The sequence below is a fragment of the Anser cygnoides genome, chromosome 16 (genome assembly GCF_040182565.1).
Source record: "Anser cygnoides isolate HZ-2024a breed goose chromosome 16, Taihu_goose_T2T_genome, whole genome shotgun sequence".
Taxonomy (NCBI): Eukaryota; Metazoa; Chordata; class Aves; order Anseriformes; family Anatidae; genus Anser; species Anser cygnoides.
In genome coordinates this window covers 229,318-246,426 of record NC_089888.1, presented here as the reverse complement: position 1 = coordinate 246,426, position 17,109 = coordinate 229,318, and the positions used below count along the sequence as shown (strand labels likewise).

The following is a 17,109-nucleotide window of genomic DNA, read 5'->3' as shown; positions in this document are numbered from 1 at the left end:
TCCGCCCTTCCTGGTAAGCTGCCTTTTCTTCCTTTTCTCTGCTTAAAGCTCCCCTGTTTGCTTTTCTGTGGAAGATATAGCAGCTGGGAAGGTGGCTGATCCACCTTCCCAACTGAAGGTAGCTTACTGATGATGGAAACAATGGTACATGCAATTCCCAGCAAAAGCTCACTGCTCCTTGGTCTTTTATTCTCCAGCAACTGCCAACCCGGAGGGACAGCACTTTGGGAGAACCTCAGTGGGTATTGACAAGAGGACTGGCCCACGTGGGCCAACATCAAATAGAGGGGAAATTAGTCATTCATGGAACCAGGGAGTCTTTTTTGCTCTACACAGAGCACCCTTTGTCCCCTGTTCACGCCCTCAATAGGGCAAGTGCTGGTAGCAAGCTCTGAGGTGTGGACAGGGAGCAGTGAGTGGGAGGAGGCTGGCAAGGTTCCCCCCTAGATGGTACTGTCAGTCAGTTCTGGAGCCCACATCTCTAAAGGGATTTTGAAAAAAAACATAGGATATGCAGAAGAATGACAAATGTGATTTGGAGGCTGGAGAAAACACTTGCCAGGGACAGAATGAAAGAGTTCAGTCTGTTATCTCACCAAAAAGGGAGCCAGAGAGGTGATTTGATTCTAAGCAGTTCATAGAGAGAAAATACTTGGTGTGAAAGAGCTCTTTAAGTTGGTGAAGAAAAAGGCTGGAGCCTGTAGTCAAGCAAGTGCAAATAGGAAACGCGGCACTGGGCCACGCTACCAGGGAAGTGCCATCTGCTCTGCCTCCTAGCATACTCTATCCTGTCACGGAAAATACATCAACTGAGAGATACTGGGTTCATTACAGGCAAAACAGGATAATGACATTTCTCACTTGGAGATACACAGGGGCCACAGATATCTGAATAGTCACTTCAGGCCTTAAAAATCTATGAAACCAAGGGCAAAAGCAACAGATGGCACTGTGTAAGGAGACATCCCTGACACCTGCAGAAAACAGGGAGCTTCCCTACATGATGTCCCCATGTGACTGGACTGGAGGAGGGACAACCCCAGGCATCCCAGGTCTTCAAGCAGCCACTGGTCTCATCTGACAGGTGGGGATGGACCTAGGAATGTCAGCGCTTCCTAGTTTGGGCCCACCTCTGCCCAAACCCACAACAGTGCTAACACATGGGATGGCTACTGGGATGGCCAGGGTCACCCCTGGCCGTAGCAATGTTTCCTTTCCCTCTGAGGCTGGTGCAAGGAGAGGTATCAAGAACATTCCCCCCAGGCCGTCTCCCCACATGTGCTCCTTTCTTATTGCGCTGTTCCTGCTGCCCACACCAAATCCCATCAGACTGCCAGTGCATAACTGCCTATCGTGGCCACACAACCAGCAGGGAAGTGCAGCTGCAGTCTCTGATACCAGTATTAACAGAAAGGGCACAGCTGCTTCATCTGCAAAGAGCAGATGTACATCAGAATCAGAGCTGCAAGAGGAAATCCAACCCCACCCTGCACATGTAGGGGGTCAGATGCTGCAGCCACTGAGGGAGGTGCTGGCAGGTTGAGGGCAAGTGTCTGCGGAGAGACAGGGCAAGTGGGGAGAACATCAGCAGTGGGCTTGTGCCAAGGAAGCCAAAGACCTGTGTCCTACAGCAGAAGCTATGCTAGGTTTGCAGGATTCAGTCTCCCACAAGAAATGGTTTTGGAGGACTGCTGGGCAGGAATAGCATCCATTTCCATAGAACATGCAGAGGTCAAGAAAAGGTTCACGACCTGCAGGCCTTCGAGACCTGGGAGAAGTCCCTTCCCGAAGAACTTACCAGCAAGGCCAGCCTGCACCCAGCTGAATATGGAGAACTGTCAGCCATGCTTATGCACTGTACGGTCTTGCAGACAAACCCTCATTTACCAGTCCTGGTTCTAACGTCACCAGGCCTAACTCACTGACTTTGCAAACCAAGTCCTCCAAAACCACATGTTGTTTTTAAAATCATGCTTGTTTTCTTTCTTTTGCAGGGAGATTACAGCCTTCAAGATCCAGTCCCTGTTTTTCCCCACAACGTGGTTTCTAGAGCCCAGGATCTTCATTCCTAACCTAACTCAAAGTTGAGATTCTCTGTGGGTCAGAAACTCCAGCACCTGGGGCTTGGATGGTATTGCTGAGGATTCACATAGGCTGCAGTTACTCCAACTGGTGGAAACACCCCTGCAGTGTCTGGGCTGTGACAGTAGCCTAAAACATGTACTGGGGCAGCTAAAGGCTCTGCGCAAGTACCTCCAGGACCATCCTTGTCTCTCCAGCTCTTCATCTGAAAAGAACCCGGGCACCTCAGTAGACAGCACATTGAACACAAGCCAGTAGAGTGCACTGGCAGTAAAGGCAGCTGGCAGTATCCTAGGCTGTGTTAACAGGAACACAGCTGGTGGTAGATCAAGGAAAGTGACTATCCCTATCAGTATTTGTTAGGCCTCATGAAGAATACTGCACCCAGTTTTCCTCCCAGTACAGCAAAAGACATGACAAATTGGAATGATTTCAACAGAGACCACCAAAGTACTCAGGGCTTGGAGCACTTGGTCTGTAAGGAAAGGCAGAAGGGCCCTGGGCTGGTTCAGCCTGGAGAAGAGATGGTTTCAGGGGGACCCCAAAGCAATCTGTCTGTACCAACACACAAGTTACTCAACAAGATGGAACCAGGCTCTTACCAGTGGTGCTTGGTGGGAGGGTGAGAGACAACGAGCATAACTTGAGAGATATTCAGACCTGAGAAAAGGAAAAACCTCTTTCTTATGAGAACAGTCAAGCACTGAGCAGGGGCCATGAGAGGCTCCCACCAGAGAGGTTTTCAAGATCCAAGTGAATGAAGCCCTCAGCCACCTTGTCTGATTTTACAGTTGACCCTGCCTGCATAGGGAACTGTTAAGGTCCTTTTCTACCTGAATTATCCTGTGATCTCTAACAACGTACAAGGAGAAAGGGTCTCTTAACATACCCTTTGAGTGTCAGCAGCCTGCCATCAGCTACACAATCCCTTCCTAGCACACACGTTTCTGCTCTCCCATACCACGCCATTCAGGACAACTGAACATCTGCTTCCCCAGCCTCATGCTTTCAGAGTCCAGGAAACTCCTGCTTGGCCAAGGCTGATCCATCTCATCTTCTTACATGGAAGGAGAATGCAAAAGCTGCAAGCAATGTGCTGTGCAGCGCAGTCTCCAACACCTGGCACCGCTCCACCTCCTTCTCCCCGGGAAGTTCCAGTGGAAACTTTCAACATCTGAAAACAAAGAAGCAGCTCCACAGGACAGATGACTCACCAACTTTCAAACCGATTATGTTTACGAGGCAGGTGGGTCTGCCTTGTGCAGGATGGTGGAGGAGAGGCTGAAATGTGACATTAGAAGAATTACTAGGCTGAGACCAGGAGAGTGGCTCTTAGCACATTCATGAGGATGGCTCCAATTACTGCAATTACAGGGCTTGGACACATCTTCCTGCTTGCGATTTTCATTAACAATTGTGTGGTCAATTCTGCTACTTTTCACTGGGCAAGCAGCCAGAAGATGGCAGCAGCCTCTGCTCCTGGCAAGGTCCAGAGGAAGGACAGGTACAGGCTGCTCCACCAAGAGACCAAGCTGGCAACACAGGTCCAGCCAGACATACAGAAGTCCTGCCTCCTGACAACAAGACCACCATCGTGGAAAGGGGAGATGAGTGCCACAGCTAACTGTCCTGATGGAAGAGCACACTCCTCACATGAGGTTTAGCAGCACTGAGCACAGCTGGTTCCTCAGCAGGAAATGCCATCACAAACACTGCCAGTCTCCTAAGTCCCAGACACAACTCAGTTTCGGCTACATCAGCTTTCCTGACGCAAAGCAAGACAAACAATTCTGTCCACAAGGCTATTCCCAATCCATGACTCCCCAGGAAACTGCAGGACACAACCTCTCAGGTTAGTGTGGCTCCAGGAAAAGACACATGCTTTTCCATGCACAGGATGCAGACTAGAAGCAAATGTTCTTTCAGCAGCCTTGGAGTGAAGAGGGTTAAGACCATTAACATCAAAAACTGCACACTCCAGTGATTAAAAAAAAAAAAAGTCTCAGTGCAGAAGCAGGGGGGTGGAGGTAGGGGGCAAGGATTTCCCACTACAAAGATCACGAATGTATGGGAGCCCTTTGCAGCCCTGAGTTGGGTGGAAACCAGCCCCCCAGCCATCTGTTCTCCTTCCCAGCTCTCCTTCCCCACTCTGTCATGCTAGTACTGTATTTTGGAGCCAGGCGGGCTTTCCCACTATGAGACGGAGCTGCTGTAACACTACAGAAAGCTTGATGATGACACCTTGTCTTCTGGGCAGAACTAGGGAGTGCAGAGGGGTTTTCAGGGACACCTTCTCCTTGCCCTCAGGGCGTTTACTATGTTGAAATTTCAGCAGGAAGGCAAGCAGCTGTTCCTCAAATATAGAGATCTCCCAGGGGAAGGTGGGGGGCAAAATCAGCACACATGTAAACACCTGGTCTTACAGGCAAGAACAGAGTTTGTGGAAGGAGTGCAGCACCTCTGAGATCCATTCAGCTTTGTTTCCACTGGTTAATTAATTCAAACATCAGCAATATTCAACCACAGCCCTCTATTTCCTGTATCTGCCTGCGTGTCAAAGTGTGTGTGCACTGGCCTGCACAGAGAGGGAAAAGCCTCCCCAGTACAAACACATATGTGCATGTTCTCCCTCAAAAAGATGCCAGTGTATCTGTGTTGCTGTACTTGCCTCTTTTTCTATTTCTGGCATTTTTGGTGCACACTTGGGTTTTTTTCCTTAGAGGGGAGAAGGTGGGCAGGGATTCCTTTTTCCTCTCATTCAATTTCAGTGCCTACTCAAGAAAGAGGGACATTGTTAACAGACATGCAGGGCTCTTAGACACTGTTGCACTACCCTGCACCAGCACACAGCCCCTCCTGAGCTCCCCCCAAAGCTCTGCCACATTCCCATTCACCACTAGCCTGCAGCCCTGCTCCTGAGCGAGACCACATCCAGGTACAGAGTGACTCCGCCTGAAGGAAGGGCTACAATTTCAGCAAATGCAAAGATGAGGTCCGTCAACTTCCTTTATAGACCTATTCCAGCATTTTACCCAAGAAGGTAGTTTCTGTTCCCTCACTAAGTCCCATCGCCTCATCCTGAGGCTTCTGGGGAGGAAAGACAGAGCATTCACAATGAGAAAGGAGCCACACACCATGCCCCAGCAGAGCTGCCTAGACAAGAACACTGCCATGTTCCCAGAGAATCACAAAGCTCTTACCCTGTCCTTCTTGCCAGTTCATGCATGGACCCCTGCCAAAGTCTGTGGCCACATAAAAACTTTGTTCATTGATCTCCTACACTCACAAGGCACTGCTTGTACTAGCCAAGCCTGCAAAATCAGGTACATCTAACTGCAAGCAATGGAGATTTGCTCTGAGAGCAGAGATGGAGCACCAAGATATGTTCTCAGACTCACAAGGAGTCAGAGTCCCAGGAAAGAGGCACTCAGGAGAGCATGAGGCACTTCAAACATGGGAGCATCCCTACCAGCTCCATGGTGGGTTTAAATAGGCTCTTCTGGGGCTCTCCATACAGCCAGTGCTTCCACTTCCCAGCACATCTCTAGCTGAGAGAGAGTACTAAAGCAGTCAAGAAGAGGGTGTTCTGCCCAGCGCCCTATGATGTCCAACCAGGAGAGCTAAGAGCCAGCATTGCTCAAGCCTGTCGAAGCTCTGGAGTACAGGGAAGTCTTGCAGACACAGCAGTCAGACGTGAAAGAAAAAGCAGAGTGCGACTCTATCCCTAACTTACTACTTTTCTAAATTGCAAGTGCCTCTGGAAGGCTCTGAAGTGCAATGGATAGGCAAAGAGAACTGAAAAAAGACACCTCTGGCCAACAGGACACCTGTGCCTCACTGCTTTGAGTCATTTATTCAGTCCACTTCCCACAAGTGCCAATAGTGCTTCCCCATTTTGTTATCTCTGTATCTCCTTTATCCAAAGCCTCAAAATTTATGAGGGAGAACTGGTCTCAGGTCACTGTTCCACTCACCACAAATCACAGGATTTGCCCATCCTCCATCACAGTGCTCCCGCCATTACTGAAAGAGTAACGCAGAACAGATGGACACAGTGGATTCGGGTGAACAAACGCAAAGCAAGCAAATCTGGGACAAAGAACAGCAATACCGCCACAGGAAGCGTGGGGAGTGAGGAAGAGGGAAAATACAAGCTGCGCTCCCTCCCTTGCAAAGTTGAGGCTCTCCCCAGAAGCTGTTACAAAAGCAAGATAAACCCACAAACAATAGGATCCACTCATTTTCCTTCTATGTTTCCCTGGCAACACCAAGCACTCAATGACAGTTTAGAGTGCAAAAGACCCATCTGTTTGGTCAGTTAATGGCAGGAAGGCAAAGAGACTTAAGCAGAGCTTCTCAGCACTTGTTGTTTGGTAACCCCATTGAGGCAACCTGCAGTACTAACATTTATATTCAACATTACACTGTATTTAAATCCAAATCTCTGTGCTGGAACTCTAAAACTCTAGTGAAGAAGGTGTTTTTTCACTGATAATTTACAGATCTACAGCTGTTCCTGCACACATAGATGGGAATGCATGACAGCATCATGAAGGTAGATGCACACAGATCTCAGTGGGAGTGTTCCAGGCAAGAGAAAGTAAATTCCAGGACTGTTGCCCAAACACACTGATGCGCAGACGCTAAAAGAAGCCCTAGCTGGACAAAGAGGTCTCAGTAGACCCCCCCAAAATGGTCAAGCTGCATGGTTCCAGACTGGACTCTAAGAAGTTCCTCTCTTCAGTCAAAGGGCAGGACCATGTCTTTACTATATAGCTAGGCCCACCTATTTAGCATTCCTGCTAGGCATGTGGGTTTGTTGGCATTTTTGTTATGGTCACTTGTGGAATAAGGCCCTGAAGGGCCAACACTGTCCATTCTCACCTCTTTATAGGATGCTGGGGCTGGCCAACGAGCCTTCACCTCACACAGCCCTGACTCAAGGCTAGTACGCAGATGGACCTCTGCTTGTCACACAACTCTTGATATAGCTGTTCAAGTAGAACCTTAGGCAATGAACCTCTATTCCTTAAATCACAGGCAAGCTGACTTGAAGACTTTTAGTACAGCCCCCCAAAGCTATCAGGGCTCAAGAAGAAATTATGCCCACCCAGGTGCTTGTGCCTTCTCTATCTGATGAATTATCACACAAATTTTTTCATGCCTCAAGTGTGTTCCAAGCATGCTATCCCAAACAATGTAATCAAATCAATGTGACATTTCACCTGAATGGTAGGAGTCACTCTAGCATAAAACAGAAAAAAAAGAACTTTTAAAGCAGTAGAAAGGAAAAATAAACAAACAAACAAAAAGGATTCTGCCTATTCTGCACACCAGCAGTCACGGCATAGTCAACTCTACCCCAATGAGATTCCTATCCTGCTGAGAGAACTGCACAGGGAAACATCATATAAAGACTGCGAAACAGCAGTGCTTTCCCAGAACCAGAGGTAATCTTGTGGGTTAGTCTGTGGCAGGAATCCTTGCAGGACCACCTTCAGCAATTCCCAGCCACTCATAGAATGGAAAAACCCTTTCCATCCATCTCACTGCAGACCAAGATAAATAGCAAAAGTATTTCAGCATGAGCTGGATTAAGGCCTCCTTGCTGTGTAACAGAAACACCTTTAGAATACGACCTACCACGTACGTCCCTGCACCACAAGATCCCGACATATATTTATTAGGCTGAGGAAAAAAATCTTCCTCCAATGAATCTCAAGGAGTAGTTAATAGTTAATTATCATCAAGCAACTCACAAGGGGTTTTTATCTTCCTGGGCAGGAATAGGACAGAGATCCTCTGCCATTCCTACCTGTATACTAGAAGAAACTAGAAAATTAGAATAGGATTTTTTCCAGAACAGACAAATGATGCTCAGTCAGTCCCACAAGCAAGCTGAACTGACTATCCATACCATATGCTGTGACAAAATCATGAAGCAGTAGACACTTTCACGTTCCTACTTTTGTGTTTCGCTTACCTTTATCTCCAAAAAGAACAACATTTTACTGAACAAGAAAATAGATCACAGAATCACAGAATTGTAGGGGCTGGAAGGGACCTCAAGAGACCACCCGGTCCAACCCCCCTGCCAAAGCAGGTTCCCTAGAGCAGGTTACCCAGGTAGGCGTCCAGACAGGCCTTGAATATCTCCAGAGAAGGAGACTCAACAACCTCCCTGGGAAGCCTGTTCCAGTGTTCCATCACCATAGATACCTACCAATCCCCACCAAAAACAAGTGGTGACACAGTGTCATATCTGTCACCAAAAAGTTGTGTTTAGATCAGAAACGCAAAGTATTGGGACACTAGGTTCTAGGGCATCCCCTTCACCTTAAAGAAGAAACAATACCAGAACCAAAAGGCTACACGGCTTTACAGTTCCCAAGCAGCAGCATTTGCACTATTACATTTCATCTTCCAGCACCATATAGAGTGCAAACCCTTGCCTGTGAACAAATTTCACCTTTACCTTGGATTTACAGGAACCAGAAATCCCAGTCTAAGAGCTACACAGCAGAAGAAGCCTAAGGTTCAGTTCTAGGAGAGTGAAAAGTAAAATGCAAAGAGCAGTTGCAGTATTGCTAAACAGAGATCACACACAGAAAGAATCACTGCCTCGGATCAAGTATGTGCAGCATTCAGTGCTTCACCAAAAACAATGGGGCTTACGCGTATCAGTACGGCAAACAGGCTGAATCCTGCTGGAAGCATCACGAGTCCTAGCTATTGGAAAATTCGGCAAGGAACAGACCAAGCCATTCTTAGCTCCAGACAACATCCTGCTGATGCACAGGATCACTTGGTATGCCAGCCTGGCCAATAATTGCTGGTTCAGAAGCTTTATATGAAGTAGTTGCACCACCTGCTGTCTGCTCCAAGAGAAGCTACCAGTGTTCATTAGATTCACAGAATGGTTTGGATTGGAAGGGACCTTAAAGATCATCTAGTTTCAATCCCCCTGCCATAGGCACGGATGCCACCCACTAGATCAGGCTGCTCAGTGCCTCATCTAGCCTGGTCTTGAACACCTCCAGGGACGGGGCATCCACAACTTCTCTGGGCAACCTGTTCCAGTGCCTCACCACCCTCTGAGTGAAGAATGTCCTCCTAACCTCTAATCTAAATCTTCCCTCTTTTAGTTTAAAACCATTCCCCACTTGTCCTGTCATTATCTGTCTGAGCAAAAATTTGCTCTCCATCTTTTTTATAAGCCCCCTTTAAGTACTGAAAAGTTGCAATCAGGTCACCCCCAAGCCTTCTCTTCTCCAGGCTAAACATACCCAGCTCTCTCAGCCTTTCTTCACAGGAGAGGTGCTCCAGCCCTCTGTCATCTTCATGGCCCTCCTCTGGACCCATTCTGACAGATTAGCAAGCATCCTTCATGTGCTGGGGGCCCCAGACCTGGACGCAGTAGTCCAAGTGGGGCCTCACAAGGGCAGAGTGGGGAGGGACAATCACCTCCCTCGACCTGCTGGCCTCTCCTCTGTTGATGCAGCCTAGGACGCAGTTGGCCTTCTGGGCTGCAAGCGCACATTGCTGGCTCATGTCAAGCTTTTCATCCACTAGAGTAAAAATCAGTATTGAGGAAAGCTTTCTTTAGAACCAGTTCTTTGTGGAACATGCTCTTGATTAAAGTCATCAAGAAAGACTTTGTATCTGGAAACTAGGAAGCAAAATCAACAGAGGGACAGCTCTAGTTGAAATGGTTCAGGTTCTCAGATTATGAGAAATTCACTTTAACGCCCAGCTCCTCTCAGGAGAAAGACTGCAATGTTAACTCTTTGGGAAGCACTCATGTCATTACCACCCCAGAACTCTAAAAGCTAACATGGAACAAAAACTTCCAAAGAAATAAAAATTCTGCTGAGCAAAACAAACAAACAAACAAGCAAAAAAAAAAACCAACAAACCAACAGCCATCACCAAACCCCACTTTTAGCTAAGCAGAAAGGAAGTAGACATCTTAAATCCTGCACTATTCCACTTTTCTGGACAAGACTACAGCTCTAACTGATCCAAACCAATGGGGCAAAGAAATGACTCCTACAGCAAGACACAATACTAAAAGTGTTCTTAGGGTACAGGCTCTTGTGGACACATCCAGGCAGACAAGTCAGTCTGCTCTCTCAGCTGACACAAACAGAACAGATTGCAGGAAGATCCCCCCTAATCCTAAAGGTCAAGCAACCCGTTCATGGGCAAGTATTTGTGTACCTGGCCTCAAAATTAATTGGGCATGCAGTAGCAACGTAGTGTGGGTCTAAAATGAATTCAAAAGAGAAACGACCTCTGCTTGCTGAAGCACAGGTGTATACTGTGCAGACAGAAGGAAATCAGAAAATCAGTTTATTTAAAATTAAAACCAAACTACCAAAAACAAACAAACAAAAATACCCACATACTTTCTGATAAGCTTCCTGATCAAGCTAGATCTCCCGTGATACTACTTTCTCCCCCCATGGCTGTGTGGCCAGCAGTACTCACGTGTCCCTGTTCTTCCTCCACCCAGCATCATTTGGTTATGTTCAATTGGTCCCAAATACCAGCAGACATTTACGTCTTCCCCTTATATGCACACATGGAGGTCACTAAGTGCAAAGGCTTTTTCTCGCTGGGACAAATCTTGGGATTTATGTGCAATCATCTGCTTCCATGAAGAAAGGAGCTCTCACTTGGCAGAACCATAAAACAAGCATGAGAAGATATATCTACCTTCTCCATTGAAGCCAAAGCCTAAACACCACTAAAATCATCCTTGAACCATTCACCCTGCGGTCCAGACATGTCCATGCTCAATCTACAGCTGATGGTCTACCCTCTCCATGTACATCCCTCAGCATTCCCTAGAAAGTCTTCTGTAGCATTTCCCAGTCTCACCACTCCATTCTACTTCCACTGAACTGGGGCTCATCTTCCAAGTTCACTCTCTGGGAAAGGGGTATTTCCTGTTCGCTGTGCAGCATCTACAGATCCACATTGCAGTAGAAGAGCAGGACTCTCACCAGGCACTGGCTCTCCTTTGGGAAGTCACAGAGTCTTGGACCTTCCTCCCAGACAGTTGTCAGACAGGTCCGGTTAAGAACAGAGAAGCAGCCTTTCTTTGTGCTTCATGTTCACTCAGTGTTGTTGTATGGTTTCAACATCCTCTTCCTCCTCCCCATGTTCAGTGTGGTGCAGCAGCAGCTCCAGGTCAGGGTCAGAGCTTGCCTCTTCATTTAGATTCAGTGTTTTTTCACCTGCATGCAGACAGCCCATTTACTAATAAGCTAACTCGCTATAGTACCCATCAGTCCTGAACACTGGCAACGAGCAGGAAACTCGAGCTCAGTGAAACTACAAGGATGCCTACAGAGAAACAGAAAGGCATTTAAAACAGAATCACCTTTGGTATTTATGGCTTTGAGAATGACATGAAGGGAGATTCCTGACAGACAGACAGCAAAACCCAGCCAGTTCAAGAGACTGAGGTGGTCTCCCAGCAAACGTGTGGCGAGGAATAAAATGCAGATTTCCTGTGGAAAGAAAAAAGATGACAAGTGGCAGGGCAGGACCCAGTGAGATACGCATGAGATATTTTACAGCTCAAGCCCAAATCAAGATGCCAGGCTGCTAATTTCCACCAGCACGTTCTTCCATGTGCAGAAGTTCTAAAAACAGATTCCAGAAACAGAATGACTTGTCAAACTGGAATTGGGAATTTTAAGTCTCCTGACTGCACAGCTTGGCTACGTAGGATTAGACAAGTTTCACATGTCACCAATCAGCTCAAAAGTACCTGTCCTGGACCCCTCAAAGAAGGGGAGAATGTGCCAAACCAGATTAACAGTTACCTCAAACCACTGGTTTGCCCTTATCCAGGTCTGATGCAAGAGAGTGCCCTTCTTAACCTCTCTTCCCTCCCGCATCATCCGTTGCTCATGAAGCCCATATGCTTTAGTTTCTCCCACATCCCACCAAACTTTGGACTTCAATGGCATTTTTATAGAACAGCCATCAGACTCTGTCAAGCAAGGACCAAGGGCTCTGCTACTCTGCTGTCAGAGTAGCAGGGATCAAGGGCCTTCACTGCAGAGACTGCAAGGAAAAGCATCAAGCTCCTGCGCAAGGAGAATAAAAATCATAGGAGATTATTTATAAAGCTGTAAGGAAGTTCCCACCACAGGAAGCCCATTAGGGATAACTCAGTACTTGCCTTCTAGTATTAGCACAGGAACCATGCCTTACCTTAAAAATGCCAGCAATGGAAAGGGTGAGGCTAGATGTTCTGGAAACCAAGAGGAACTCAGAAAAGCCTAGACCAAAGGCAAGAATTCCACCCAAGAACAGCTTCCCTACCAGACAGAGCAGCATTCCTGCTTCATGGAAATGGAAGAGCTTCTCTGATACGGACAAAGGCAGGCCTAGGAACAAGAAAGTGAGTAGCACAGTACCCTTCCCGATTCCCAGGACTCCCCACAACGAGATGGGGGTGAGCTGCTCACATTCCAGCATATGGAGAACATGGAGCCAGTTTTTCACAGCCCTTACTTCCGCAAGTGTGGCGGGCTACTATTCTTATGCACTCTATAATGTTCTGCCAGCATAAGTTCTATCTTGGTCCTTTTATCTCCAGGTCTCTAACTGCTGTGTGAAGTTCAGAAGTGTTCACTTATCCGCATGAATCACCTTTAACAACAAACAGCTGAGCACTCTCCCCAACCACTCTCTAAAGCTACCCTTGCTTTCTCTAATTAACTCACGCACCCTCAAACACTGCAAACAGAGGGAAGAGCACCAGGAACATGAGCGGCTGCAGGTGAAACATGATATCAATGGGGTTCTGGAGCCCTGAAAGAGGAGAATCAATAACAGACCGGGTAACAACAAGCCATGGAATAACATAGTTCCCTGAGTTTTTATTACCATATGTAGATGTAAACCTTATTTGAAATGCCCATACCTAGGCTGCTGCAGAGGCCAAGCCATCTTCATTACCCACCAACAGATGACCCCCATCCCAGATTTCAAACGCTGTCCCTTACACAAAAAGTTTTGTTTCTGCAGCAACAGTTACCATTTTCTTATTCCCCTCCCCATCACCAGCAAGGTGACCCACTTCTTAACTCCGTACATACCCAGTTCAGCCTTCTGCATAAGTATCTGCGTGAGAGTCCAGCGAACACCCCCAAGGAAAGAGGCACAGAGCACCAGCATGAACCCTTGTGTGTTGAACTGTGTGGACTTGTAGGTGAACATGAAGAGCCCCCCAGCGATGAGCAGAACCACCAGCACCAATGCTAACCTCTGGGCGAGAGCAAACACAAAATCACTACAGAGACTCCTGAAGATGAACACAGACAGGCACCTCTTTCGCATTCATCCGCACAATTGCATTCCTCCTCTACTTACACGTATCATCTACATGTACTGCCTGTTTCCCTAGGCCTAACATTTTGCTTCCCTAAAGCATTGCATTGGACCCTTACCATTTCCTCCAGCTTGAAGAGCAGTGAAAAAAGCAGGATGAAGAGAATGGCGGAGGATTTGGTCATCGTGTAGCTGTAAGGACCAAAGGACGTTATCAGTATCCTCTAATACAGTCCTTCCTAATAAAGTACCTTCAAGAACTAGATCACCCACTGATACATAGCTACCAGCCAGGCTATCATATACCCTGCATGCCAACCCCACCAAGCCATATGCCTCTTCAAGAAATTGACCCTGACAAAGCATTTTCCAAGCCACACCAGAGGACTCCCAGGGAAGATGAGATTTGTACTCACAGGGAGACAGTGACATACAGGAAGCTCCAGTTACTCAGTCCAATATCCAATGAAGTAGACAAAGCTAAAGAATCAAAGAAAAATCCTGAAGTTAATTGTCTTCCACCACGTAAAAGAAATCCCTGTTACGTGACCACACAAATAGGAAGGAGAGCAGATCCAGAAAAAAAATTGTTTTCCTCACATTAACTCTTCAATACCAAAATGGCTCAGATATTCTCAGTTTGTTTCTATCCTGTTCCCTGTGATTCAAATTTGGCCCAGCACCACCTTATTTAATATATGCCATACAAAAAAAAAAACAAACAGAAACCCCTTTCCCCCTGCTGTGACTGAAAGCCATCACAGATTTGCACCATTTAGACTTTTTTGAATGCATCAGAGCACGATAACTGTTAAGTATGAAGGTCACTTCAAGAAACCTGAAGAGGCAAGCCTGGCAACAATCCTCTGCGTGCACCCTTAATCCTCACAGAATCATAGAATCACTCCGATTGAAAAAGACCTCTAAGAGCATCTAGTCCAACCTTTCACCTAGTACTAAAATCCACCACTAAACAATGCTACTAAGTTCTATATCTACATGTTGCTTGAAGACCTCCAGGGATGGTGATTCAACCATTTCCCTGGGCAGCCTATTCCAATGCTGCACAACCCTTTCAGTAAAGAAATTTCTCCTAATATCCAACCTAAACCTCCCCTGGTGCAACTTGAGACCATTTCCCCTCATCACTTGGTACCTGGGAGAAGAGTCTGATCCCCACCTCACTATAGCCTCCTTTAAGGTAATTGTATAGTGCGATAAGGTCTTCCCTGAGCCTCTTTTTCTCTAGCTAAACAAACTCAGATCCCTCAGCCGCTCCTCATAAGAATTGTTTTCTAGACCCCTCACCAGCTTTGCTGCCCTTCTTTGGACATGCTCCATCACCTCAATGTCCTCCTTGTAGTGAGGGGCCCAAAACTGAACACAGAATTCGAGGTGCAGCCTCACCAGAGTTGAGTATAGAGGGACAATCACTTCCCTAGTCCTGCTGGCCACATCATTTCTGATACAAGCCTTAATGCTGTTGGCTTTCTTGACCACCTGAGCAGCCTGCTGGCTCCTATTCAGTTGGCTATTGACCAATTACCCCCAGTCCCTTTCCACCAGGCAGCTTTCCAGCCACTCCTCCCTCAGCCTGTAGCGTTGCACAGGGTTATTGTGCCCCAGGTGCAGGACCTGGCACTTGGCCTTGTTGAACCTCATACAGTTGCCCTCAGCCCACCAGTCCAGCCTATCCAGACCCCTCTGCAGAGCCCTCCTACCCTCGAGCAGATCAACACTCGTGCCTAATTTGGTGTCGTCTGCACGCAGCTCACTAGCTTGCTACTACAGAAAAGTTTTAGTGATCCAGTGGCATGCTATGCTGAAAGGAAATATTGCTACAGAAATGTAGAAAAAAAATTTCAAGAAAGCACGGGACATGTTATGCAAGGTATTACAAATCTCACAGAGATCTTGAACCAGATGCTCTGTATGAGACATTACAACTACAACTAAACCAAGATAATATACAACCAAGAAATTGCTAACATAGCTAGAATTCCGTATTCTTGAGTAGGAGCTTTGCTTCTCAAGATCTACTACAGCTGCTTTGTGTGTTATACATAAACTTCTGTATTGCAAAGACCAAGTTCTAACTAGAGAAAAGGGTTAAATTAACGTAAATGCATGGCTTGATATCAACATTACAGAAAAGAAAACTGTGAGGAGTGGCTCATTCACCAGACGGTCACGCTGCCGTCCAGAAGGACCTTGACAGGCTGTAGAGGCGGGCTGACAAAAATCTCCTGGAGTTCAACAAGGAGAAGTGCAGAGTCCTGCACCTGGGAAGGAACTCCAGGCACCAGGGCATGCTGGGGGTCACCCAGCTGGAAAGCAGCAGAAAAGGACCTGGGGGTCCTGGTGGACACCAAGTTGGACATGAGCAGCAGTGTGCCCATGCTGCTAAGGAGGCTAAAGGTATTCTTGGCTGCGTTAGGCAAGGTATTGTCAGCAGGTCAAGAGAGGTGATTCTTCCCCCTCTGCTCAGCTTGGGTGAGGCCGCACCTGGAGTGCTGCATCCAGTGATGGGCCCCCAGTACAAGAGCAACGCGGACATACTGGAGATAATCCAATATAGGGCCACCAAGGCGATGAGTGCAAACTGAAAGAAGACAGGAGGTACCGTCTAAACAGCAGGAAGCACTTCTGTGCTGTGCGGGTGACAGAGCACCGGTATAGGTTGCCCATTGGTGCTAGAGTCTTCTTCGGAGATGTTCAGAATCCGCCTGGACATGGTCCTGGCGCAGGGCGACCAGAGGTCCCTGCCAACCTCCTCTGCTCTGTGATTCCGTGAAACAACTTGCAGAGGTGTCTACAACACTCCCATTGTATGTTTGCACGTGCCAGTTGTTCCTTAAAAAACTACGTTCCGAGGGGCCCGCCTGCGTTCTGACTAGCTCTTGTTATGACAACAAACGCAGCAGGTCTCAAGGAAAATCTGCGCCCGAAGCGCCGTTAAGGAAACGCACCGGCCGCCAGCAGCAGTGCCCCGGCGGAGCGGCGGCGGCTGCTGCTCCCCGCGGCTTCGCGCCTACCCCCGGGAAGCGGCGGACCGCCGAACCGCCGGCCCCCGGCCCGAGGGGACGCCGCGGCTCCCGAAGCGGCCCGGGCATCCCCGAGACACCGCCCGGCGCCCCCCGCCCCGCCGCGCCCGGCCGTACCTGCGGGGGCCGCCCGGCGGAGGCAGTCGGCCCAGGAGAGCGTCGCCCGCGGCCGCCCGGAGCGGCAGCGCGCCAGGGCGCGGAACAGCGCCGAGAGCGCGAAGATGAGCAGGAGGTGGAGCAGGGTGGCGAGCAGCGGGAACGGGAAGCTCTGCGGGACCGACAGCCGCCGTCACCGCCACCGCCACCGCCCGCCCGCCCGCCCGCCGCCGCCCCGCACCTTCACGAGCCACTTGTTGTAGAAGGTGATGCCGATGGAGAAGCCGTAGTAGAGCAGCACCAGCGCCGCCCGCCCCAGCGCTGCCGCGCCCGCCCCCATGCGCGCCGCCCGCCCGCCCGCCCGGGGCCCCGCGCCGGCCGTAAGGGGGGGGTGTGGGGGGGGGCGCGTGCCGCGGCAGAGCCGCGCCCGGAGGGGAAGCGGGGCCGGCGGTGACGGCGCGGCGGGGGGCGGGGCCCGCGCCCGCGGCGTCACGGCGCGAGGCCGGGCCGGAGCTGGCGGCCCGAGGGCGCGGCG

The 17,109-nt window shown here is 48.8% G+C and overlaps 1 protein-coding gene across 10 annotated transcripts in view; it reads right to left on the bottom strand.

The window, feature by feature from the left end:
- The window catches only part of SLC35C2 (solute carrier family 35 member C2), a 69,237-nt gene extending 52,150 nt beyond the window's left edge, over positions 1-17,087 (bottom strand). For 5 of the 10 annotated variants that reach the window (XR_010825292.1, XR_010825291.1, XR_010825290.1 and 2 more), the window contains exons 1-9: positions 16,816-17,087; positions 16,596-16,746; positions 13,851-13,914; positions 13,554-13,626; positions 13,203-13,371; positions 12,832-12,915; positions 12,313-12,488; positions 11,471-11,600; positions 11,091-11,324 (exon numbers count right to left, since the gene is read on the bottom strand). Coding sequence is in view for 5 of the 10 variants with exons in the window: in XM_066978240.1 (XP_066834341.1) it covers positions 11,206-11,324; positions 11,471-11,600; positions 12,313-12,488; positions 12,832-12,915; positions 13,203-13,371; positions 13,554-13,626; positions 13,851-13,914; positions 16,596-16,746; positions 16,816-16,914 (1,065 nt within the window). In the remaining 5 variants the exon portion in view is untranslated. Of the gene's footprint in view, positions 1-10,417; positions 11,325-11,470; positions 11,601-12,312; positions 12,489-12,831; positions 12,916-13,202; positions 13,372-13,553; positions 13,627-13,850; positions 13,915-16,595; positions 16,747-16,815 lie in introns of those variants that run through there. The other 5 variants (XM_066978240.1, XM_066978243.1, XM_066978241.1 and 2 more) reach the window with 5 other exon arrangements.
- Between the last annotated feature and the right edge of the window lie 22 nt (positions 17,088-17,109).